This window comes from Marmota flaviventris, chromosome 10 (genome assembly GCF_047511675.1).
Source record: "Marmota flaviventris isolate mMarFla1 chromosome 10, mMarFla1.hap1, whole genome shotgun sequence".
Taxonomy (NCBI): Eukaryota; Metazoa; Chordata; class Mammalia; order Rodentia; family Sciuridae; genus Marmota; species Marmota flaviventris.
Window position 1 is genome coordinate 11,208,626 of NC_092507.1, and position 26,102 is coordinate 11,234,727.

The window sequence follows — 26,102 nt, forward strand, 5'->3', positions numbered from 1 at the left end:
TGCCCTCCACCCGGAGGACGGTGTAGTGGAGGGTCCTGGGTGTGACGGTGACTCCTGCGGAGAGTGCTCCTGCCCTTGCTGCATTGTGGGGTGTGGGGGACAGCCATGGTGTGGACCTCGCTGGTGGGATGCTCTGCAGGTCCTGAGCACCGTGGGGGTCAGTTCCCACCGAGGACCCCACGGAGCCGGCCACTCCACTTCCCTTCTCCGCCTTTTCCCTGGTTCATTCTTTCCTGTCCCCCTCCTCTGTCTGCAGGGACCAGCTGAGCAGTCACCTCAGGTTCCTTCCAGAGTCCTGTTTCTCCCCGTCATCCTTTGATTACACCTGGCCCAGGGGGTTCACGGGAGGACCCGTCCTGCTGGGCACTGGGCTGGGCTGGGTCCACCTGAACTCTCCCTACCCCGTGTGCGCTCGCGCGGTGGCCTGGGTCCATCCCTGCAGTGGAGGGCCCCTGCCAGCCTCCTGGCCTTCCCCCCGGCTGGTGGCAGCTGGTGCTCTGGACACCCCAGGTGACCTCAAGTTCCTCTCCACCTTCCCCTGAGGAGTCCGCTCGTCCTGCCCTGGGGCTGGGGCGTCTCTAGAAAGTGCTGGTTGGTCCCTTAGAGGCAGGCGGGGTACTTGGCATACACAGCTGTCCCCTGCTAGTGACCATGGGGCAAGGAAGACAGGCTGGCTCGTGTGTCCAGGGCCGTGGTCCTCCTGAGCTGGAATGGCCTCAGGGCCTGGAAGCTCCCTCCTCCTCCCGGCGGCCTCTGCGCATCTGGGTTGGTTGTAAGCCTTTACTCACCTTTGTGAGTCCAGAGTCCACCTCACAGTGCTGTCCACCCTGTGGCCCACGTCCTTTGAATATTTTGCACGCTTGATCAGTGTCCGTACCTGGTGACCCCTCTGAAGCTGGAGGACGGCCTCCGAGGCACGGGACCACCCTGGACCACCCTCCTTTCTCGACCCTCTTTCCTCCCAGCCAGGCACAGTGGATGCGGGGAGGGCAGAGATGGGACGTCCCTCCTCGGTGCCGTGGCCCCCCCATCTCCGGCCCCGCGCCTACCTGGAGCCCTCTGTGAGGGTGGGAAGAGCTGCAGAAGCCACGGTGCTTTTGCACGTCCAGCAGAGTGTCCCCCAACGCGCTGGGCGCCAGCCCTCCTGACGCTGGTAAGAGCTGAGCAGGGCCTGAGGAGCCCAAGAGCCCCCGCGGGCAGGCAGGGGAGAGGCAGGTAGCCAGGACCTGGGAGGGCCCCTGGGGTTAGCCGGCGGCCTGGGCCGGGCCAGGGGTGTGGACTGAGGTGCCACCTTTTCCTCAGCCGCCTGCCCCCTCCCCCACCCCAACCCTTGCTGATGGGTCTTAGGCCCAAAGGCTCCTCGTGACCACTGACAGGTTCCCATGCACGGCCAGGGTCCGTGAGTAGTTCCGCAGCGAGCTGAACAGTCCTGGCCTCTGGGAGAAGGTGGAGAGAGGACACTCCCCAAATGCCACCCAGCTGGCTTCTGCTGCCCGCGTGCACGTGGTGTGGTAGCTCAGGAGACCCCCAGCTTCCTCTGGAGAGCGTGGCGGGGAGAATTCCTGGGCCCGGGGCCCTCCTGAGGAGGTGTTGGCTGGACACCCGCCTGGGCTTTGCTGTGACCGCTGGCCGTCCAGGAAGCACCTGGCCTGTGGGGCTAGGGGGTGACCAGCGTGTGCCCTGGTTTGCTTTGCAGTGTCGGCGTCATGGACTGTCCCATCACAGGAGGTCGTGACCTCTCAGCCTGGTCAGCGATCGGCCTCCTGTTCCAGGGGGACGGGGCAGCAAGCCCACAAGACGCAGGGCCTCCTCCTGCCCCAGGTGGTTGCAGAGCAAACCCCAGCCCCTGACCGGGTGTCTCTTCAGTTGCCTGAGTCCCACGGCTTTGCCGGCCAAGGGAGCAGCGTGTCAGCGTCTGCAGCTGAGTGTGGGGGGTGGATGTTGTTGTGCTTTGTTTTACATTCTCCGCCCCCACCAGTCCTGTGTGCCAGGGACACATGTCAGTCTTCTTCCCGAGGATGCACAGGGAAGTTGGTGGCCTGGGCGAGCCCAGGGGCCAGGTCTGGATGGCCAGCAGGAGGGAGCAAGGCAGGAGAAGACCCTGGGTGACAGACCGGCCTCGGCCCACCGCACGCCTCGCAGCCAGGGTTCCTGCCCTCGCTTCCAGTCTCCCCTTTGTCCAGGCTGACATCCAGATTGTGCAGGGTCCAAACCCAGAACCTCCAGCGGTGCCATTTCTCCCAGAGGCACAGGAGTGGGCTCCTAAGAATCAGCAGAGGAGCCGGAGCCCGGGGGCAACGCTTGACCTTTCACCCGTGGGCTTATGCCGCGCAGTGGGCACTTCGTGGGCTTACAGCGTGGGTGGGAACTGCCCTGGGCACTAGGGAACATAGTACCCGGCTCATGCCAGGGACACTCCAGAAAGGCCTGGGAGGGTGCGCTGGTCTGGATTGGCAGAGGACCACCTGGAGCTGCTCTGCGCTGGTCAGGGTCCACGTGGCCTCTCTGTCTGCTGCCTGCTCTGGGGACCGGTGCTGGGCAGGTCTCCTGTTCTGCTGAAGTGGGCGTGAGCGTGGGGGAGGGGACCGTGGGGCTCTTTCCATTTACATTTTTCAAATAGTTTCCTCTGTTCTCCAAGAGGCCTGTGCACTGGGAGGCGGCATTTGACCTTTGGGTTGTTGGGGACCCAGCCAGATGGGGGTGTTGATGGCCGCCAGCAGCCGCCCCAGACAGGAATGGAAGTCACATTCCTACCTGCTTCAACCTCTGGCCTGGAGAGGACAGGAGGAGTGGCAGGGTGGGACCCCTGTGCCAGCCCTTGGTCAGAGCTGCGTGCCCCCTCCGCCCCAGCCCTGGCCGCTGGCGCCCTGCTCTGAAGACCTCCCAGTAAAGCATGTTCGGCTTGAGAGTTTGGTACGGAAGGTTCCAGACGTCCCCGGGGACCCAGGAACAGCACTGCCCAGCCGGAGCTGGTCCTGAAACCAGGGAGGAGCCCAGGAAAAGCCGTGGACCTGGACCAGGAGGAGCCGGGTGCCGGTTCCGGTCCTTCTGTGCATCCCGTCCTTGCCACAGCCCGGCAGCGGGTGCACGGTCCCCGTTTTGCAGATGAGGACACCTAGGCGCGAGGCAGGGCCTCAAACCAGATGCCTGGCCCTGGGGCTGCCCTTCTCACGCGGGCCATGTGGCCTGGGGAGCTGCTTACGGCAGGAAGCTGCACAGGCGGCTCTGTGTGGGGGCTCAGGCCCCCTGGTAGGCGGGAGCGCTGCCCCCCGACCTCGCTCTTCACCCCTCTGCTCCCCTTTGCCCCACGTTTCCCCGTGTCCTGATCACACCGTTGGTTCGAGGCCACCCTGCCACAGCCCCGCAGGAGAAACGAAGGTGTTTTTCTTATTTTGAGTCCTGAAGGCCAGGGCTTCATGGGAGGAGGGACACAGCGGTCCCTTGCTGGTCTCCCACTTGGAAGTTCTCGAATCTTGACTGCAGGGGCCTCTGGAGACAGACGGGACAGGGGTCTCCCTGGCCCTCTGAACAGAGTGGCCCTAGGAGAATGGGAGTGGACAGAGGGGCCCCGAGAGGCTGATGTGCCCTGAAGTCCGCATGGCGGGTGGGCCCGGCCTGTGGGGACGGGACTGAGTCCCCGCTGGACCCCAGGCTCCCTGTGCCCCTCGCAGAGTCACTGCTGATCTCAGGTATCAGCCCTGGGGGAGCCTGTGTGCCCCCCCGCCCCAGGCAGGACAGGACAGTGGCCTCTTGCCCGCCTTGCTGGCTGCCCTGCCTCCTGGGCGTCACATGTGCCAGGAAGGACCTGGGGTTGGGGTGGCCCCATAGCACATCACAGAACAGCCTCCTGGTCAGCCATGTTGCCAGGGCCCAGGCTACTGGCCACCCAGCCACCCAGCTGGGCACAGCCCAGGTCCCCAGGTGTCACTCCTGCACCTTGATTCCCGCATTGGTCAGCAGGGAGGGTACCCCGGCCCCTGCAGTGGGGGGTCTGTGCCCGGCACCGCCCAGGCCGTGCCACCAGGGTTTCCTGCACGCCAGGCCCCACCCCCACCCCCGTGACCCTGTCCCCTCTTTCTGAGCCCAAGGTGATTTTTCAGTTAACTGGACTGGCTGGAACCCGGACCCCCCGGAGTGTGGGAACCGTCCCAGGCCAGGGGCCTCCCTCCCCAACTCCTGGGACCTTGGCTTTGGGGGAGGGTCTGGCTTCACATCAGGACACCAGGATGTGACCCCCGCGCCCTTCTGAAAAACCCCAGATGGTGCCTTCGGGAGGCCCAGGAGGCCTGAGGCCCTGCACAGCCTCTCCACGCCCACTCTGGCCCCGGGAGCAGGAACCTGCTCATCGGTGACTTTGTGCTCGTTGGTGACTTTATTGCTAAGTCATCTGAGAGGCGGCGGCGGTTTTCCTGAGGGGAGCATTTGAAGTGTCAGAGCGTGTTTTACGTCGTCCTGGGGCAGCGGCTCAGCTGGGCTCGGGAGGAGGTAGGGGTTACGTGGATTAGTGGGGACCCCGCTGCGCCCACAGGCTCGCGGATGCCCGCGGTCCACAGGGGCTTGGGCGGCTCTGGCCTGACGTCCTGGGCCGCAGACTCTCGATGGCATCAGCAGCTGGCCACCTTCTTTTGTCACCAGGCCAATTCTGTTTTGGGGCTTCTAATCTGTCCCTCGTGCAATGTCACGGTAGCCCGGGGCGGTGGCCACAGCTGTTATCTCCATTCTCTGCCCAAGGACGAGGACGTGACCTGCCAGGGTCAGATGGCCACTGAAGGACAGCGCCAGGATTTGGACTATGTCGTTGGTTCCAGAAGCACCGCTCGCACCCGGCACTGTGCAGGGACACAGGAACGTGCAGCAGCCGGAGCCATTGTCACCCATTCCAGTCCACTGTCACATGTCGGAGTGGACGGTGGGTCCTACAGCTCCGGCCTGTGTGCACGGCCCTGTTGGCCAAGGCGCTGAGAACCTGGATCTGCTGGCCACAGGGGTCAGCAGGCGTGGGGACTCCAGCCCTGCGGCCCACGTGTGATGGTGGGGTTGGCCCCGGACACCCGCTTCTCTGGGTGGCTGTTCACACCTGTGGGACCTTCGGCCTGACTCACCCGGGTTGGCCCTGAGACCGACTTGGAGTTCTGAGCCTGATCCTTGGCACTGACCCTTCCGGCCCCTGGAACCCGTGGCCCAGCTCAAGGGCGAGAGACCAGAGGCCGCCTCCTGGGCCCAGTGTCCCTGGGAACTGTGGTGTCCCCTGGGAGCTGGGGTGGGTGCAGAAGGGGATAGACCTGGGGTGTTGTGCTGCTGGCTCAGACTTGGGCGGGCAGACAGGAGAGGGCAGGCAGACGTCCCTGCCGTCATGGGCCTTGCTCAGGTGGCTCTCTGGTCTGGTGAGTCCCCGCTCAGTGCATTGAAGGGCTTGTCATCGACACTGGGTGGCTGGTCCTTGGCCGGCTTCACCGTCTCCTCTTTGTGGTTTGGTGATATATACGTCTTTTCTTGGAGGGTGGAGCAGTGTCACCAGAGCCACTGTGACACCTCCCATCCAGAGCTGGCCTTGTGTGTGTGGGGGGTCATGGCCAGATCCAAGAAGAGGGGACTGAGCCATTTTATTATCAGAAGCTCAAAGAGGCCCAGCTCGGCCCCTGGCCACCGTCACACCGTCCTGGCATCCAGTTGGGGAAGACGTCCAGCCTGGTCTTGAGGCCTGGGGGCCTGGTCCCTGAGTTGGGATCCGGCTGCCCTCGATAGGCTCTGTGAGTGGGGCTGTGGGGGGCACAACAAGGGCAGGAAGAAGCTGGACTTTAAACACAGGAGGCGGGAGGTGCTCGCTGTGGGGGTAGCTTCCATTGTCCACCTTTTCTCCTCCCGTTTCTGAGGGAAGGAGTGGGAGCCCGTGGTTCTCAGCGCCCAGCAGGTAGCCTTCAGGTCTGTGGGGATCCTGGGTGCCCAGAAAACTGTCCCCAATGGAAGCAGTTCGTCAGGGCTCTTTTTCACTTGCCAGGGACAGAAAATCCATCTTCAACTGGCTGAAACACAGAGAGGACTCATGTGAGTGAAAAGTGCAGGGATAGATTCTGGCTTCAGGTGCGGTGTGATCCAGGACTCGGGTGTATCTGGAACCTGGCTTTGTCTCGTTGGCGCTCCCCTCACGGTACCAAGAGGGCTGCCTACCCACAGCTCCAGGCTCAGTCCTGTAAGCTTGAGGTCATCAGTGAAGATCACCCGGATCCTAGTCTGGGGTCAGCTCTGTCTGGACTGGCTGAGGTCACTGCCCACTTCTGAATGAGTCACCGAGGCCAGGGTGATTCAGAGCTCTGATTGGTCAGAATGGGTCAGATCTTTGTCCCTGAAGTACAGGTGCTTTGGGGTGTTGCCAAAGGAAAAGGAAGGTGCTGTGTCCAAAAGAGGAGCCTAAATGCCACTGGCAGGTGGGTGCGCCTGGTGCCCGGTCCCAGGGGCAAGAGCAGAAAGGTTGGAAAGAGAAGGGAGGGAGGCCGGCCTCTCGGAGGAAACGCTGCATCGTGGCTCAGCTGGACAGTAGCCAGCCCTGCCCTGCACATGCCCCTGCCCAGTGAGCAGAGAGAAGCTGGCCCTGGCAGCACCAGGGAGCCGTCAGGGCCCTCGCTGCCCATCGGGAGCTCAGGGGCCAGCTGCCCCGGGGCAGTCCAGTGCCGGCCTCTCCCACACAGCGAGGCTGTCTCGGAGTTCACGCGCTTCTGGAGCTGGAGTCACCTGCGGAGGGGTCTCTGCAGGCTCCGCTGCGGAGGTGATGCCCAGGTGTCCAGGAGACACCAGGTGACCCCGTTCTACGGCCCGATCCTCAGGTCCAGTGACTGTGCTGGGGCCGTGGCTCCTCCACTTCCCGCCTGCTGAGGGGTGGCCCCTCTGCCTTCTGGACGTCCGGTGGTGACCTTGGCCCCTGGCACACGGTTGGTGCCCATCGTGCTTGCGGAGGGGAGGGGAGGGAAGGAGGCGCCCCCTGCGCTGGGGGATCCGATTCCCGGGGTGTGGCGGCTGCGGGCGAGGCTCCCCAGGAGCGTGTGGCCCCTGGGGAGCGAGCCAGGAGGTGGCCTGGAAGAGGTGATCTGGCCACGCTGTGTGCTCCAGGCCAGCACCTGCAGGGGAGGTGGGCCAGACGCACCGAGGGAGAACAGTGGGAGATGGGGGAAGACCCGGGCAGCACCGTGGGGCGGCCATGGCCCGGCCCAGCCCGCGTGGTGAGAATGACCGGGCAGCTCCCCAGGCTGGGCACCTCGGGGGTCCTGCTGGGGGTGGGTGGGTGGGTGTTTGAGGGTGCGTTCCTGCGGGGGGATTGCTTATTGCTTCCTGTCCCCCCGGGGCTGTGAGGGTTGGGATCAGGTGACAAAGGCCCCGAGAGCAGGGACCCCTGCAGACGGCCCAGCTCCCGTCTGCTGCTGCCCGCCCGTTACTGCCCGCCTGTTACTGGCCCCGTGGACGCGTCTGCACAGGCTGGGTCTGGGGGCCCAGGAGAGGCAGCCTGGTGACTGGGGCCCGGGGAGTCCACGGAGACGGCGTGTCCAGCTCCTCGTACCTGGGATCAGGTGGAAGGATTGTGGACGGGGCCAGGAATGGCCGGCAGAGGGAGGCAGGGCCAAGGCTGGGCTGGCCCCTGCCGAGGCCCAGGGTGGTCGAGGAAGTGTGCCCTTGGCTGTCTTCTCCCAGGCCGCAGTCCCCAGCTTGGTCACCACACACGGGCCACCTGCTGAGTTCAGGAGCCTTGCTGGGCTGCCCCCGGGCAGCTGTGGCCCTTCATAGAGCTCAGAGGCCCCTCGGGCACTGATCTGCAGCGGGGGCCTGGGCCCCAGCCCCCCTCAGGTGTCAGGAATAAGTGGCGTCTCTTCAGGGGACTCGGAGGGCGGCCTGCCCAGCCGAAGGTCCTGAGGAGGAGGAGCACAGGCTCCCCGTCTTGGGCCTGCAGTCCACAGCTGTCCCCAGGAGGGTGTCGCCTGGTGGCTCCAAGCAGGGGCTCCGCGTCAGGACCCTGGCTTCCCCGCAAGGAGGGGCCGGCCTGGGCTCTTGACCTCCAGCCGGCCCAGCACGTCCGGGGCCCAGAGGTACAGCTGCCCCTGGGCGAAGGTGACCGCCACTCCAGGGATAGGGAGTGTCCCATGCAGCTGAGACACCCCTCTTTCCCACCAAGTGCAGAACCCAGCAGAGGGGGTGCCCTGGTCCTTCACTGAGGCCCCAGCCCTGCCCTGGGCAGTGGCCTCGGCCCAGCCCCCCTCTCTGGGTCCATGCCTGTCGGTTGGTCCTGCTGCTGTCTAGCCTCAGGGTCTTGCTTTCTCTCGAGGGCATCTTCTTCCGCACTCTGGAATGAGCACCGTCACCGTGTACTGAGACCGGCACTCAGGTGGCACTTGTCCCCAGCCCGGTAATCAGAAGGGCCGTGAGCGCAGCACCCATGACACCCGGGCACAGCTGACCCAGTCGGTGGAGGGGTGGCTCCAGGGCCAGCTGTGGTCTCTGACTGGGCCTCAGGCGGGAGCCCCCACACTGTGGGTCCCTGTGAGGAGCCCGTGAGACAGCGCCTGGCCTCCTGCACGGGGCAGCCAGGGGCTCAGAGGGGCAGCCGCCGCCGTCTCTGTGAGACTGGGTGGCAGCAGGACAGACCGGGTCATCGGGGGTGACCCGCCCTTGGCCATGGGGTGTGTGGGACGGCCTGGGGCATTCAGTTCTTCCCCACAGGTGTGTGTGGCTCGGGTGACCCCCTGCGACTTCCGTGCCTGTGGCCCCATCAGGGGACGAGGTCCGTCCACCACGCTGCCCAGGTGGGCGCTGGGCCCGGGTGCCTTTCCGTGGGACCTGCTGGGAGCGGGGGCTGCTGGGCTCTGGACCTGGATCTCTTGGGGGCTGCGGCATGAAAATGCGCTTTTAACGGGAAACGGGACGCCTCGCGGCTGTGGCCCCCTCGTTCCCCTGAGGTGGGGTTTACATGCAGCAGGACATCTGCCCTGTGGTCTGAGGCCGGGGAGCAGGACGTCCCCGTGGTGGCCGCTGGGGACAGTCGCGCAGCCTGCACTTGCCGTTCGCACCGTGGTCTGGCCCCACCCAAGCCCCCGGCTCTTCTTCCCCCTCCCTCCCCAGTCGGGGTGGCCTTAGAGCCCGCCTGGGACACTCATGTCTGTCTGTCCTATGGTCCCCCACCACCCTAGCTGCAAAGGAGGCTGGGGACTCGCACTTAAACCCCTGGCTCATGGAGACTGAAAGAGATGGGCTGCAGAAGGGCAGTCTGTCCAGCCCCTGTTGCCAGCCAGCGTGGGCCCATCCCCCGGTGGCCTTTGGGGAGAGGCACCTGGGGCCTGCAGTGGCAGCCTGTGTGCCGAGGGCGGCCCCAGGGCCGCGCGGTTGGTAACGCGGCCCCCGGGGGCAGGCAGCCGCTCCGTCTCCCAGCAACACCCAGCTCCGGCTCCCACAGCTGGAGACCGCTGTGGTGTCCGCCTTCGGGCCTCCTGTCTTCCGCCCCGGTCCCAGGGGTCCGAGGGCAGTGCCCAGCATTGGCAGGAAGGCACACGACGGTCCTCTGCTCTTTATATGCCTGGGCAGAGGCCAGGGTGGTTTCTCTAGGGCCTCCTCCTGCCTCGGGCCACAGCCTCCGTCCTGTGTGGGTCTCCACACCTGGGCTGCCTCCAGTGCCACAGGAATACTCTGTTTCTCTGTGCGAAGGTGATGGCAGTTGTCCCCATGCCACCCGGTGCCTTAGCCACTCGCTGCGCACGTGTACCTGAAATGCAGACAGTGTGACGAGGGGCAGGGTTGTGCACTTCATTTTATTTTAACTAATTTGCACTTAGATAGCCACCTGTGTGGGGGCCACCAGGCTAAACAGGACAGCCATAGACAAAGAGCCCAGGGTCTCTACTCTGCCAAGGGGAAAGATGCATACGTAGGACTTGAGATACCCAAAGAGATTCCACTGATAGGGTCAGGCCCAGAGAGGGATAGTGACTAGCCCAAGGTCACCCAGCAACTAGTAGTCCCTCTGAGACGGAAACCCAGGTTTTCTGACTCAGCTGCTTCGTCGTCTCTGCAGGGTGAGGTTGGCCCGCTTTGTGCAGAAGGGAAGGCAAGTTTTAGGTGTCGTGGTGACACACCGCGCAGGGCGGCAGGCGTGTTGAGGCGCTTCACACGGGTCTCTTGAGTCTTGGTGTCTGCTCTGTGGTGCTGGTAAGGGAGCAGAGTCTCGCGCATGCTCGGCCAGTGCTCTACCCTGAGCTGCCCCACACCCAGGTCTTGCTTTTTTGTCACCTTCTTTGCACAGGTGAGGCCACCAAGGCTCAGGGACAGGAAGGGTCCAGCCTTGGGAGACGGGGCTTCCATGCCCAGCCGGGGCAGCGCACCCAGAGCTGGGATGAGCCCCGGGCCCTGCCCCCTGCCCCCTGCCCCCTGCCCAGCTGTTTTCCAGCCTGGTCTCCAGGATTTGCCTCCTGCAGGTGCCTCACCTGCCCCCCCCCCCGCCGTTCCCGCAGGCCCCGGGTGGTGGGGGCAGGCCCCGGGTGGTGGGGGCAGGCCGAGGTGTCCTGCCCCGCAGGTCTGGCCCCTGCCGGCCCTGCCCTCCTGAGCAGTGCTGTACTGAAGTCCCCTCTTGGGATGGCCCTGTTCCTGCGCCTGTGTCCTCCAGGGTGGGTGTGGGCAGGGCTGCTGGGACGCAGTGCAGGGGCCCAGCCACGTGGGAACCTCAGATAAACCTGGAGACGGGGTTGGTAGGACGTGCCCCGCGCCTGTTTGGGACCCGCTTAGGCCGAGAGCTGCTTATCGTCTTCTGGGGTTCAGTGCCCACTCTGCCCCTGGGGGGGTTGGCTTTACATCTGGGAACCCCCAGTGGGTGGCACCCACGCAGCAGGCGGGATAGTCGAGCCCAAAAAATGACACCAGGCCTATGCAATTTGGGGACCCCTGCTCAGGCCTGGAGTTGAGCCAGGTCTCTTGGGACCCACGTCCTGCTCCACAGACACAGGAGGGGACCACGGGAGGCCCCCAGGGTGGTCCGAGGAAGTCGCTTCTGAAGGAGAAAACCCAGAAACAGACCCCTGGCTTCCACCTGCGTGGGGACGGGTGCACGTGGACATTCGTTAGCGTCACGTTTTGTGGTGCGTAGACTCTTGGTGACGGTCGTGGGACTAGGAACCCTAGAGGGATGGGCAGTTGAGGACTGCTGATGAGAGAAAATTCCAGAGTCTCGGGTACAACCCCAGATGGGGAGCCCCCCGGGGCCGAGGTGGCCATGACCAGGCCTTCTGTGATCTGACCTCCCGCGCTCTCTCTGGTGCCCGTCCTGCGGTTCAGCCTCCCGGCTGCTGGTGGGGCTGTTCTCTGCCCGACCGCCATCTCTTGAGGGTGGACAGCACGTGCTCCCCAGGATGGCCTTGTCCTCCCCGCAGATGAGCCCCCGCCTGGCGTCTTGCGAGCTGGTGTGGCCGCTGCCCTCCGGGGGCTGCTGAGAGCCCGGTGGCCCTTCTCCCTTCCAGAGAGCTCTGAGGGGCGGGTGGCTGCAGGTGCTCTCCTGGACGACGGGAGCCAAGGCCAGCCTCCAGAGGCCTGGGCACTGCCCACCCTGCACTTGAGCAGCCGGTGCCCCGCAGACGGCCCGCTCCCTGGTGCCCGGCTCCTCCCATCTGGGCTCATGGGGCCCTGGCTGTCCCGCCTGGGGTATGTGCATGGTGTCCCCAGGGCCCTCGCTGCGGTGCGTGTGGCAAGGACGGATGGGCGCTGGGAACCTCTTGGCTGGGTGGAGCCACTGGACAACTGAGCGCCTGGGCGTGTGTGTGCGCGCCCTGGACGCAGCAGAGGGGAAAGGGTGGGACCCAGGACCTACCGCGCCCACGCCACCCCCCGCATCCGCGAGGGTTCCTGAGGTCGTCTAAGGCACTGTGGCAGCTGGTCAGGAGATGGGGAGCCTGCGAGGTCCCCTAGGCTGTGGCCCTGAGGGTGAGACCTGTGGGGGAGGGAAGCCCTGAGGAGGGCAGCCAAGTGCAGGCTACAGAGCAGTGGTGTGGCGGAGGCTGGGGCATGGTGGAGGCCAGGACATGGCAGAGGCTGGGGCATGGCGGAGGCTGGGCCGGCTCCTGGACTGGGCGTTTCAGGGCAGCCGTCAGCTTCAGGGGGAGAGGACCTGGGCTAAGGGGGGCTGCGGAGCAGGAAGGTGACAGGAAGCCTCTATTCATCTGGGCAGCTCCACCCAGGGGGGCCTCCAGGTGTTGGAGGTGGAAGAGGTCCGGGTGACGGCAGTGGCCCCTTTCTGAGGCCACGGGGGTGGGGGGCATGCGTCCTGCTCCCCCTCCACCTCAAGACTAGAGGAAGCCTAGGGAGTTGGGCAGGATAAGTACCTTAGACCTGAGTGCCCACAGGCGCTGGTGACCGAGGGTGACATTCAAGAGTGGCACTGCCTCGTCCACATTGAGCACTTCAATGGGAGTGGTCCCATCGTACTGATGGGGACCTGTACCCAGCTACTCCCCTTCTGTGACATTTAGGGGTGAGGGTGGCGCCCCAGGCTCCGTGGAGTGTGCCTCCCGGGGTAGCTGCCGATGCCCGCGGTCATCCTGGTGCCCTGGCCCCTCCCGGTGCCCTCTCTGAGGGGGGGGGGAGGGGAGGGACAGGCTGGCCCGCTTGGCTCCTCTGCTCATTTCAGATGCTCCTCAAGGCCACTGGGTGCCACACGCTGCGCAGGCACAGGGGACCACCGTGGCCAGGACGCGTGGGCCTTGTTATTTGCTGGTGAAGTCACATCCCCGGGCGGCTGCGGCGAGGGCTGAGCTCTGGAGAAGGGCAGGGCGTGTGCAGGGCCGGCACTGAGCCTGTCCTGGTGGACGCCGGGGGCCACCCCGCCCTCCCCGGAGCCGACCTTTGGCTTGGGAAAGAGTCCATCAGTCAGTCAAGAGCTGAGGCCGGGGTCCAGGAGAGCAGAGAAGGACGGAGGTGGGTGGGGACTGTCACAGTGTTGAGGCAGCCCCAGGAAGTGGGAGAGGGAGGCACAGGTGCCGAGGCCCCGAGGCTGGGAAGAGCGTGGCCTGTCACAGGGACCCGCGTGGCCTGTGGGGACGGGCGGGTGGTGCAGGGGTCGAGGCCGCAGGCGGAGCCTCGGGCTGCCTCAGCCATCCAGAACGTCCCTCGATGTGTCTCCCAGGTGAGGTTTGTTTCCCTTTTGATGTGCCACCCAGAGCCGTCACCGAGGTCTGTGGCACCTGCCCCTGTGGTGTGGTATTGGGGCGTTGCTCAGGCGAGCAGACCTGGAGGAGTGGCACCAGCCTGCAGACCAAGCTGGCAGGAGGCCGCGGTGGCACACCTCTCCCTGGGGGACGCGGACACCCTGAGGCCTGGGAGGAGGGGACACTGCGCTCTCCTCAGCCTTGTCCCTGGGGACTCGCTGTCGCAGGGTGGGATCCCAGTGCTGCGGGACCCTGGGCAGTTGGCGCCGCCCTCCTCCTGCAGGTGGGAGGGAGGCCCGGGTTCTGGGCGCGGGCGGAGCTCCTGCGCTGGGTGCTGCAGGCCGGGAACGGTTCCAGGGGTTTGCGGAGCCTGGGGCTGTGGCTCGGGGGTCCCCTGCTCACTCTGCCAGCCGCGCAGCCCTCAGACCTGCCCTGCGCACTTTATGTGTTTAATTTATCTCTTTGTTTATTGGTACCAGGGATTGAACCCAGAGGTGCTTTACCCCTAGCCACACCCCAGCCCTTTTTTTGTATTTTATTTGGGGACAGGGTCTCCCTGAGTTGCTTAGGGCTCGCTCAATTCCTGAGGCTGGCTTTGAACTCGTAATCCTCCTCCCCCGGCCTCCCGAGCTGCTGGGACCATAGGCATGGGCCACTGCGCCTGGCAACGTCCTGACCTCCGCGCTGCCTGAGCTTGGAGCCTCCACGTTCTGATCTGTCACATGGGGGTTGTGATGGCACCTGCCTTGGGCTTGGGGGAATAGATGCGATGTCCCCGGGGAGCGTCATCGGCACACTGCAGCTCCTGGCTGTGGTCGTAACTGCTAGGACTTGGCCGCGGGGTGGACGTGCTCCGGGCAGTGGCAGCCGCGGTGGTGCCCCGAGAGCGTGGGGGCTGGGGGACTCTAGAGACTGGGCTGGACCTGGGGAATGAGGTTCGGTTTCGGGGCTCGGTAGGGGGGTCCTTCCCTGCACACGTGGAGGGAGCTGCAGCACGTGGAGGGAGCTGCAGGAGAAGCGAGAGCACCTTGAACTGTCCCCAGAAAACGCTGTGACAGCAGCCGGGCTGCCCTCTGACGCTGTCCCCTTCTCCCCTAGGGCTCCTGCGGGAAGAAGTGTCCCGGCTCCAGGAGGAAGTCCACCTTCTCCGGCAGATGAAGGAGATGCTGGCCAAGGACCTGGAGGAGTCGCAGGGTGGCAAGTCCCCCGAGGTCCTCTCGGCCACCGAGCTCCGGGTCCAGCTGGCCCAGAAGGAACAGGAACTGGCCAGAGCCAAAGAGGCCCTGCAGGGTGAGTCACACGCCCGGGCTGCGACTGCCCAGCCCCGCTCCGGCCCTTCCTGGGGTGGGATCCCGTGTCTCGCAGGGTTGGGTGTGGCCCTCGTTCCCTCCTGCAGGGTGACCACCACACACTGTCCATCGGGGCTGGCCGTGGGCACCTCTCTGTGGGGCACGAATCACAGGTGGGCGTCTTGGGTGGCCTAGTCTGCGGACCCAGCAGCAGGTCTCTCTCCCAGCCCTCGGGGGCTGCAGGGCCCACCCTGACAGGACAGAGTGGCCGGGCTGGTTTCTCTGCTGCAGACGTGTCTGTGTCCCCTGCGTCACTCTGGCGCACGGCGGCGGGCTCTCTAGGAGGGGCTCGGGCCTCTCCTCCCATTTCCTGCTAAGAACGGCAGCGTGCAGCCCGGGCCCGGGGAGGAGCGGGCAGGTGGCCAGGTGTAGGTGTCCAGGTGGCCTCTTCATCAGATGCCCACGGAACCCCAGCACCGTGGGGCAGAGATCTGCTCTACACAGGAGGGAGCCAGGCGCTATGCACCCGCCGGGTTCCTTGGAGCTGGTTGGGGACCCGGCGGCACTTGGAGAACTGGGGCCTGAGACGTGGGCGGGGAGCAACGTTCGGGGTCTGCCTGGTTCTCTTAAGCCCCTGAGTGTCTCTGCTCCTCCCGGGATGCATGTGGGGCGCCACGCTTGCTTTCCAGGGAGCCCAGGGAGTTGACATCCAGGGGAGCCCACCCCCGAGTGTCCAGCGCTCTCGATTGAATTCTTTCCGGTGTCCACGCTCCTCCCAGCAGCAGACGAACCGCCCTCTTGCGCTGGGAGTGTGTGTCTGCTGGGGTCCCAGGGCCGTGGGGTGGCAGTGGTATGACTGTGGCCCAGCCTGTGTGGGTCAGGGTCAGGGTTGGGAACGCATCTGGCCAGGTACACACGCCTGCTCATGTGCAGCCGCCCAGCAGGCCCGATGGGTGGCCTGGCCACCAGCGTCTCCTCTTGTGCCTTCCCTGGATGGAACCCCAGGTCCCAGGAGTGTCCAGTGCATGTGTCCCTGGGCCCAGGCTGTGCAAGCTGAAGTCCTTGGTCATGGAGTGTGATGGTCCTGCAGAGACTCGGGGCTGTGCAGCAAGCTACCCCACAGCCACCGTCCCCAGACTATTCTGGGGACAGCAGAGCCTGCCTTCCTGGTCCTTGGCCAGGGTCAGAATTCCCACCATATTTGCTCATGGGGACCTGGGAGGAGGAGGTCCCAGGGGAGTCAGCCCAGGCTCCTGTACCCACCACTCCCAGCCTCTCCGCTGTGTCCAGGCCCGAGCGTGGGCAGCAACGGCTTCGCGCCGGGAGGGATGGGAGCTAAACGAGGCTCTGTAAAGGGGGGATCATCACTCTCCTCCCTGTCACCCACAAGGAGCGGCTTTGCACATTTGACCTATCTGCTGGGTGCCTGGACCCACAGCCATGGCCAACTGTGTTGTCACCTGCTACCCGTACGTGCCTACAGTGCTGCACATAGTAGGCGCGGTACAAGACGGACCGGAACACGATAAAACAGAGCAGCCATGGCAACATACTGCATCAAAGTGACTTAAAACCTAGGAATTGTCTACTTCTAGAATTTTCTACATAGTATTCTCAGACCGTGGTTGACCACAGGCTACTGAAGCCATGGATGCAAAGCTGTAGCGGAGCAGGGCCTGCCGGGCACGTGTTCCCCTCCAGCTCTGGGCTGAAGGTTTCCTGTCCGTCACCAGAGGCTGGTGGCCTCCCCCAGGGGTCCTGCTGATTGCTGGGCAGCTCCTCTGTAGGAGGAATAGCGTGGGCGACAAGGACTTGTCGGGAGCGCTCTGTGCCATCGCTGTCCTAAGGGCCTAGTCGTCCACCACCCCAGTCCTGCTGGGGGCTTTGACCCTCCACTTCTGACATCTGAATGAGGTTCAGGGAGGTTGGGTAACTTGGCCAAGGTCACACAGCTCCTCAGCAGCCGGGACAGAGACGTTTTGCAGGGTCCCAGCCCACTTCATCTTGCCTCTGTGTGCGGTCCCCTGAGGCGAAGCTGGTCTGGTGTAGAACACAGGCTGTCTGGCTCAGCCGTGGGGATGGCAGGTGAGCGAGAGTGGCACACGGGACACAGAGGCTTCTGCAGCAGAGAAACCGGCCCCACCCGGGCTGGACCCCAGCCGGACCACTCACTCGCGGCGTGATCTCGTGTAGATTCCTCAGCTTCTTTGAGCCAGGCCTTTGCTGAGGATGATAACTGTGCTTACCACCAGAGCTAATGAGAGTGCTGCTCCCCAGGTCGTGAGGATTAAATGAGATAGGAGGCGCTTGGCTCAGCGCCTGGCACCATTACTAAGGACCATTGTGCATGCTTAGTGAGGATCAGGGGCAGGGGCTTGGCAGACCTCCCTGGATCTGCTGGGCGCTGTTGGCTGCCTAATTGGCATCAGGGGTAGCCTAGACCTGAGAGTCCCTGGTGCCCCTCCACGCTCAGGATGGCAGTGTTCTGCAAGGCCTGGGAGTGGGCACCTCAGGCCACCTGGAGCACCCTGCCGGGAACTCCCCAGTCGTAAGGAAGAGGCTTCCTCCCCAGCCGCGCCACGCGGTGCGTAAATTGCGGACAGATGTGGGCAGGAGGAGGGATTTCTGTGCTGGAATGAGGAGAAGGAGAACAGGGGCCCAAGCAAAGCTGGCAGCAGATGTTGGGGTGACGCCTGCTTACAGCCACTGTCCCTGCCCCCATACCCCAGCCTCGTGGTGTGGACGAAACCTGCACTTTAGGATTAGGGGCTCAAGCCGACCCCGGAACGGCAGCGTCGAAGCAATGAAGGGAAGGGAGTGGGGAGACCCCCTCGGCCTCCCTGGGGTGAGTCTGGGGTGTCTAGTTCAGGAGCTTGGTCCCCCAATGAGCCCGAGCAGAAGCCCTGAGTGACGAACAGGAACAACGTGGTCACATGCGCCGTCGACCCCGAGTCCCCGCACGACCCCGTTTCACACATGCGCTGAGCTCGCACCCGGGGAGCCCCGGGGTGTGGTACTGTCTCCCGGCTCCTCCGTTTCACGATTTCCGTGTAAATCAAGGCATCACGGAAATCATGGTAATGAAAATTCGCTTCTTTCATTTTGTAGTCTCTTAACAGCATGTTGAATGTGTGGAGCGATTTCCCACAACAATAAATACTCTTTGAAAACATAATTTTTAATGACTACATAATGTTCTCCCAAATGGAGGTACCGTAATTTATTTCACCATTTTCCTGTTATTGGACATTTAAGTCATTTCCACTCTCTCTCTCTGCCATTATATAACATGTTACGCAACACGCCAAGAAAGGTCATGCGCGGGGATCCTTTTCCTTTCTCCCCGTACCCCCCCCAGGACAGCATTTCTCAAACTTTCTGACCCAAGGAGCACGTGACATTGTCACAGCATCGAGGATCCCACAGAGCTTTTGTTTCTGTGTCTGAAACTTCTATTTACCATTCTAAGAATTCAGACGGGAAAAATGTGTAAATATTCAACAATTTCTCTTAAAACAATAATAAACCCATTATCTGTTGGCATAACTAAGATTATTTTGTAATGAGAAGCAACTACATTTTCCCAAACATGAGCAGGGGAGTGGTCTTCCGCGTTTTGGGCAAAGCCCTTGGTGTCTGGCTTCCCGGTGGCTGTCCCCAGCCGCGTCCCCCCCACCCTAGTCTATTGCAGTTGTTGTTTTGGTTGAAAACCTGACATCACACAGATCTGTGGTGGAGCACAGGAGTAAGTTAGTTGCCTTATTACATAACTGTGGACACCCCCCGATGCCATACTAAACTCACTGAGTGAGAGGTTATTGAAGGCTTATTGCCCTGTGGAATCCCAAACCTTTTGTTGTTGTTGTTGTTACTGGGGATTACTCAGGGGCACTTGACCACCAAGCCCCATCCCCAGCCCTATTTTGTATTTTATTTAGAGACAGGGTCTCACTGAGTTGCTTAGGGCCTCACTTTTACTGAGGCTGGCTTTAAAGTCACCATCCTCCTGCCTCAGCCTCCAAGCCACTGGAATTACAGGTGTGTGCCACCGCGTCCGGCCCAAACCACATGCACTTATACAGGGCTGCACTGATGTCGTGGGGACCAGTTTTGCTCTCAAATGGATATTTTAACCCCATGTAATTTCTTTTCCCTCTCTCTCCCTCTCTCCCTGTCTCTCTCTGCAGTAATGGGAATTAAACCCAGGGTCCTTGCACATACCGGCGCTCTACCACTGAGCCACGTCTCCAACCCTTTTTATTTTCTATTTTTAGACAGTGTCTCACTAAGTTGCCCTGGCTGGGCTCAAACTTGCAATTCTCCTGCCTCAGTCTCCTGATCACAGGCATGGGCCACAGTGCCCAACCTCAAACATGATTTTTTAAAACATCATACATCAATCATGTGGAACATTTGGGATCTCTGAGTTGTGCAGATCTTCCAGGGTTGATGTATTTCGTTATCCCGTATGAAAAGCGCACGTGTTAACGTCACCACCGGCCCCACCAGAAAGTCTCTAAGAATTGAGAAGCTGTTAAAGTCGTGGTGGCAGATCAAGTGTGCCAGAATTCTGGGGTTTTTTGCTCATCTGCCTAAGGTTTATCCTTGAAGACAAACACTGTCAGTTGTGTTCCTAGAGGCAGCGGTTCATCTTAGTTCATTTATGAGTCTAGTTCTTTCCTTTGCCAGATGCCACGGCTTAAGGTGTTTCATTCTTTCAAGCACAGATGGAAGAGTGGCTAGTTTAGCTTGCAACTTAAACAGACACACAGATGTTTTTCAAGCCACCCACTGTTCCTTGGCATACAGCAAAGAACCAAACATGTGTATGCCATTTGATTAAAAGGCATGTAGTTGGGCGATCAACCTTTAACAAAAATGTTAATTTTTACTACTTTGTCAGTGACATCGTCTGTGCGCGTGCACATGCTGCAGTGGAACCCGGGGCCTCATTCTTGCTAGACGTGCACTGAGCCGTATCCCCAGCCCCAAGAAAGATACCTTTGAGTAAAATGCTGGTTTTTGTTTTTAATATTCATGATTGTTTCACATAAAGAACATATGGTCACTAACAAAGTTTGAGGCAACCATCATGATTTCTGCTAAGATGTCAGCCATTGCTTTTGTGCCATCCATGAGACACTAAATCCGGTTTTTGTTTTTGTTTTTTTTAAAAGGAAGGCATGTGCCATCAAAGTTTCTTGGGAAAGCTGTTTTCCTTACAGCCTCATCTGTGTCCCTCTAGCACACGGACGTACACGTGGTCACATCCATGTCGTTCCTGGACGTACCCTAGCGTCACCTCCCTTCTGTCCCCTCCAAGTGTTTATACTGGGGCTTCCTTCTCCCCTGACTCCCTGATGGTCACTGTTCCTTCCAGCCCATTCAGGCTGGGGCTCCTCCAGGAAGGTCTGGGCCAACTTCCCCGCCCAGTGGGGAGGGAAGGAAGGTGACCTTGAGACGAGGTCGGCCTGGATTATCTGGTGGACCCCGTGTAGTCACAAGGGCCCTTTAGGTGGAAGGGGAGGCAGAAGAGAGAAGGCAAGGTGACGGCCAGCAGAGGCCAGAGCCATTCAGGGTGAGGACACAGGGAGTGGCCACAGGCCAAGGAGCAAGGGGCGCCCTGCAGCAGCTGGGAAGGACAGGGAGACCACCTCCCCAAGATCCTCTGAGCCCAAACAGCCTTGGCCACACCCTGGTGTAGCCCAGCAAGAGCAGTTCTGGGCCTCCCCGAAGCTGCGAGATCATTCGCCTTGTCCTCAGCCCCTCGATCTGTGACCGTTTATCACATCACAAGTAGAAAACTAATACCAGGCTCTTGTCCACAGGACTTGGCAGCCCGAGGTGCTGGACTGCTCAGGGCTTAGCGCACAGGGGTTTCATGGGCCCTTGCAAGGCTGGCGCACTGACGCACGCCTGTAATCCCAGCAGCTCCAGAGGCTGAGGCAGGAGGACCACAAGTTCAAAGCCAGCCTCAGCCACTTAGCGAGGCCCTAAGCAACTCAGTAAGGCACTGTCTCTAAATAAAATATTAAAAAAGGGCTGGAGACATGGCTCAGTGGTTACATGCCCCTGGGCTCAATTCTTAGTACCAAAAAAAAAAAAAAACAGCCCCCCCCCCCCCCCCCCCCCCCCCCCGCAGTGCCACACCCGGAGCAGGGCGGGCCTTGCTCACTGTGCAGACCCAACTTGAGTGTGGCGGACAGAACAGCGTCAAGGCTGTGTTTGATGAACCCACCCAAAGTTCTTACATTGGAAACCTAACCCCCAGAGCCAGGTGGTAATCCTTGCAACACATGGCGGTGTGTTTGGAAGTAGCATCTTTGGGGAGAATTATGGTTCCATGAGGTCACGAGGACAGGGTGTGCATGAGGACATTGGTGGCCTTATAAGACCCTGACGAGATGCCTGAGCTGACACGTGTGGCCCACCTGACCATGGGCCACCCTGCCATGTCACCATGCAGGCTCCCCAGACGTTGCACCATCCACGCACCCGGACATTCCAGCCTCCAGAACCCTGAGCTGAGCAAACCTTTCTTCTTTATAAATTATCCATCAGAGTCACTCAGTTGTAGCCACAGAAAATGGACCAGACACCTGAGAGTCCTGTTAGCAGGATGTCCGCCGAGGCCTGGCCCTGCCTCACAGTGCGGCACCCGCCCCAGGCCAACCTCTTTGGCTGAACAGGTGTTCAGATAAATGGCCTCTGGGCCTGAAAACCAGAGTCCCTGGGTAGCCAGCCCTGCTTTGAATGGTTTCGGGTTGCAGACGAGCTGGCCTGGGGTGGGGGGGGCGGGCAGAGGTGGGAAGTCCTTGTCCCTCCAGCCCCGGCAGGTGCAGCCTCGGCTCTGCAGACAGTGAGGCAGAGGGTGGCCCAGGTGGCTGTTGAATGGAGGGACGCGTCCCCGTGCTGGGACGTCTGCTCACCACGGCTCTGTGGGTGTGAAAAGCTCCTTCGTGTCTGTGTCCCTGCCCACGCCTGTGCCCTGCTCTTCCTCTCGTTTCTCCCATGGTGCATCCTTGGTGCGGCGGTCGATGGCCTTGGGTGGCGTCCATGTGTTCCCTGAAGCTGCCACCGTTTTCCTGGGCCCCCAGGTGCAGCTGGTGGCCTGGTGGCCCTCAGGGCTGTGCAGGGAGTCTTCTGTCCCCCAGACCTCACGTGGAAGGCTCTTAGTGGTGAGTCTCAGAGCTCAGTGGAAGCTTCCAGAAAGTTTAACTCTGCAGACAGAACGTCTTCCTGACACACTTTCAGCTGCTTTTTAATATTGTTAGAGGCCCCCCCCCCCCAGCTTCTTAAATCCAGATGGGTCCAGCTGACCGTGGTTCAGACGCAGGACGTGCCCTGGGCCTGGGTCCCCCCTCTTCCCCCGTGGCTGGAGCCCTAAAAGGGGCACATACTGGACTTTTTAAAAATAAAACTCACCATCACTTAGTTTCATGGTGGTTTTGATATTTGAAACAAGAAGTTTCCAGGCGAGTGCGGAGTTCCCGTAGAGACCGCTGCCCTGTGAGAGGCCTGCCGTCCTCCGCGGCCTTGGCCTGGTGGGTACCGCTGAGGCCATCTCTTGCATGGTGTCCGCTGGTGTCATTGGCCAAAGCAAGTCACGTGGCCAAGCCTCGGGTGGGCAGGGCCCCTGCAAGCCCTTACTGTTACCATGTGACGCAGAGATGGGCTTTCAGAATCTGCCCCGTGCGGGGCTCTGGTCACCGACTGTGTGACATTCCAGCAAACTGTGGCTCCTTTGATTTTTATGGGACAGGTGTGTTTTTCCCCCAATATTTAGTCTTTGATTGACGCATACTGACGTGACCGCTCAGTCGTGTGTACCTTGTAGGATGATCTAGTCCAGGTCATTAGCATGGCCATCATCTTAGGCCTGTGTCACTGCTTTGTGGTGAAAACCAAGTCCTGTCTAGTGATTTTGAAATACACGTAACGGTCAGCTCAGCCCCGCTGGGCTGTGGGGAGCCTGTCCCTCCTAATACTGGGCCTGTTGACCGGCCTCTCCGTCCCCTTGCCCGCTCCCCCAACCTGTGGTGACCACCATTCTAAGATTCTGCATGTGACTGAGGTCACCTATTACTCAAGGGACTGGTGTCCCCATCCTCATCTGACACTTTTACCACTGAGTCCGTGACCCCCTGTACGTTGGAAAGGCCATCTGTACCATTCCCTGACCCCTGAGCGTCCCTCTCAACTCCCCACCTGCCGGGCCCGAGTCCTCTCCTCCGGCCTCTGCTTGGACACTTCAGATCCAAGTCTTGGTGGATCCCACAGAAGGTGAAGGTGCTAATGATGGACGCGCCCTCCATCCTGAGACCAGTGGGGACACTGCGTTGATAGGAAACATACCCTCCCGCCCGCCACCCCCACGTGACGCGCATTTCAGAATGGTTCAGTGGACCCCGCCATTCTTCCCTGGGGCGGGTAGAGGGAAACCTTGCCCATCTTCACGTTGGCACGACTGAGGTGTGGACAGTCTTGGGGAATGGCCATTTCAGCCAACGCGGGTCAGCCCTGGCGACGTCCTGGGCACCCCCGTGGCAGTGCCTGGGTGAGTTGTCCCTCCCGACAGCCGTGGTTGGGTGGGTCGCTGTTTGTTAGCCTCAGTTTTCCCAGCTGCAAAGTGGGGACAAGAGAGGGTTCGGACGTTTCTGGGTTCTCCTGGCTGGGAGGTGCGCAGCCAGGACTCACCCCCAGCGGATCTGTTGGCTGTTCTTTGAGACATTTGAAAGACCTTCTCTGACTCTGAAGGTGTGACGCTATCAGGGACAGGAAAACCAGAGAGGGGAGAGGGGGAGAGAGGGCCAGGTGGATGGACCTGGGCCGCCTGCGGGGCCCCTGGAGGCCCCAGTGTTGGCTGACGCCTCGCAGGCTGTGCCCTGGAAGATGTCCCTAGAGCAGAGGCCTTCAGGCTGGTCTGGGCCACCGGCCGCTCCCCGCCTGTCCCTTTGCAGTTCAGTGAACCTGCTTGGGCCCCAGGAAATGCCAGCAGCCTCCGTCCAGCCAGCGGGGTCTGCTGACCTTGAACCTCGGCTTTTCATTAGGCCCCCGTCCCAGGAGGGGTCAGAGGTGGACCCAGCTGAACCGAACTCAGTCTGAGAGAAGCCAGGTGCTGGACCTGCCCCCCCGAAGGCCTGGACCGAGACCCCCTCAGACCCCCTTCAGAGGGGTGGCCTCTGTCCCCACGTAGGCCTTTGGCCAGCCTTGCCCTTGACAGGGTCAGGACACAGCCTGAAACCCAGGCCCACACTGGCCTCTGTCTTGGGAGAAGTGCCTCGGCATGAGCCCGGGAGCGGGCATCCTCCAAGTCGGCTTCTGGTGGTGTGGACACTAGGCCCAGCTGGCGTGAGCCCTGGCCCAGCGGGACCATGGACACAGGTCAAGTGTCATGGGCTCAGACTCTGCTCTCCTGGCCTGAGAGGGGCACTGGGGGGTGAGCTTTCAACAGGGCGGGCCTGGGGAGCGGCTGCTACAGAGCTTCACTCCGAGTTAGCAGACCTCAGTGGGCACCTCCTGGGCCAGCCCTCCGTGAGCTCTCTGAATACCTCATCTACGTGTCACCCACACCAGGTCCACTGCAGAGTGAGTTAGCCCGACTCCACAGTGAGGGGAACTGAGTCTCCAACAGAGTCCTGCAGCCTGGCCGTCCCGGCAATCGGGTTTGAAGCCCTGAGCCTGACACAGACCCTCACCACTGCATTGGGGTTAGTTTTTGAGTCTTTAGAAAGTCTTTCTAGCATGCAGGAAATCCCACAGAGAACGTACTCGTTCGTGGGGCAGTACGGATAAAGGTCCTGTTTGCCTGGTGCTGTTCTGGGCACTGGGAGTGCATCTGGCAGCAGGGATCTGTTTCTGTGGAGCTGCGTAACAAACAGGCCCCAGGTCTCAGTGCTGTGAAATGGCCATCTGTTTTCTTCACTCCTGGTGATCTGTGTGTTGGGCTCAGCTGGGCAGTTCTTGGGTTCCACGTGGTGGCCAGGGCTCCCTTAGGTGTTCTGCTGGACATCCGCAGTGGCTTCTCTGAGGTGTCTGGTTCCTTGGCATGATGCTGGGCGCAGCTGGGAACAGCCCCTTCAGGCCCCCGTGAGCACCCCCAGCACGGGGGTCAGCCTTTCTGTGTGGAGACGCAGGGCTCCCACGGAGGGTTCCAGGAACCGAGGTGCAAGTCACAGGGCTCCATGACCTGGCCCACAAGTCACTTGGCATCACTTCTGCCACATCCTATTGGTGACAGGCCAGAGAGACTCGACGCTATAAAAACCATGTGGTGACAGATTTGTCCATTTTTGCAAAAATACCTTCTGCCGCGGAGGGGAGAAGACAGGCCGTTAACCCAGCGCTAAGTGGACAACCGCAGGTGACGTAGAGACTTGCATCTGTGGGAGGAGAGCCTCTTAAAAGTGGGGCAGAGAAGACCCCCCAGGGGGTACGATGCACTGTAGAGACCAGTCCCCCAGAGCCTCGCGGCCCCCAGGTGAGAGCAGCCCGATGTCCATCAGCAGATGAGCGAGCAAAGAAACTGGTACCCCACAGTGGAGTAAAGCAGGATGCGTTTGTTTCTTCTTTAAATTGTACTTTTTTTAAATTTTTATTTTTTAAACTTGTTTTATTTATCTATTTTTATTTTTATACTTTTTTTAATTTGCTGTAATTAGTTACACATGACAATAGGATGCGTTCTGACACGTGATACGTAAGTGGAGTGTGACTTCTCATTCTCCTGGTTGTGCGTGACGTAGAGTTACACGGGTCGTGTAATATGCACATAGGACAATCATGTCCGATTCATTCGACTGTCACTCCTACTCCTTTACCCTCCTCTCCCTTCACTCCCCTCTGTCTAATCCAAATCTATTCTCCCCCCTCACCCGCCTTGTTGGGAAATAGCAACTGCATGTCACAGAAAATATTTGGCCTTTGGTTCTTTGGGATTGGCTTATTTTATTTAGCATGATAGTCTCCAGTTCCGTTCATTTACCAGCAAAGGCCATAATTTCATTCTTCTTTAAGGCTGAGTAATACTCCCTTGTGTATATCTACCGCATTTTCTTTATTCATTCATCTGTTGAAAGGCACCTAGGTTGGTTCCATAGTTTAGCTACTGTGAATTGAACTACTATAAACATTGATGTGGCTGCGTCACTGTAATATGCTGATTTTAAGTCCTTTGGGTATAAATCTAGGAGTGGGATCTCTGGGTCAATGGTGGTCCCATTCCACGATTTCTGAGGAATCTCCCTACTGCTTTGTAGAGTGGTTGCACCAATTTGCAGTCCCACCAGCAACGTACGAGTGCACCTTTCCCCACATCCTTGCCAACATTTCAGCGTAAGCTTTTGGTACATGAGAATCATGGAGCGATCTCAACAGCAGAGCCCTGGCCACGGAGTCCTGTACAGATGACGCTATTCCTGTAAGAACTTGAGGGAATCGAGCTTGTTTAAAGGGGCAGGAGGGGATTGTGGGGTCGTGGGTATGTTCACCCTCCTGACTTGGAGATGTTTTTGCAGGTGTAGCCATATGCCAGATCATGACAAGTGACTCACTATGTATTGTAGGCCATTTATAATTAGAAACGCTGTATTTACCGGGAGTATGGTGGGCCAGGAGCCCTGGGCGGTGTTTTGGTGCGGGGAGCATCTCA

General features: G+C 60.8%; 1 protein-coding gene across 4 annotated transcripts in view; it reads left to right on the forward strand.

Moving 5' to 3' along the window:
* Kazn (kazrin, periplakin interacting protein) overlaps nt 1–26,102 on the forward strand; it is a 952,488-nt gene that overhangs the window by 838,789 nt on the left and 87,597 nt on the right. For all 4 annotated transcript variants that reach the window (XM_071617362.1, XM_071617364.1, XM_071617363.1 and 1 more), the window contains one exon: nt 14,262–14,453. In XM_071617362.1, coding sequence (XP_071473463.1) covers nt 14,262–14,453 — 192 coding nt within the window. The remainder of the gene's footprint in view (nt 1–14,261; nt 14,454–26,102) is intronic.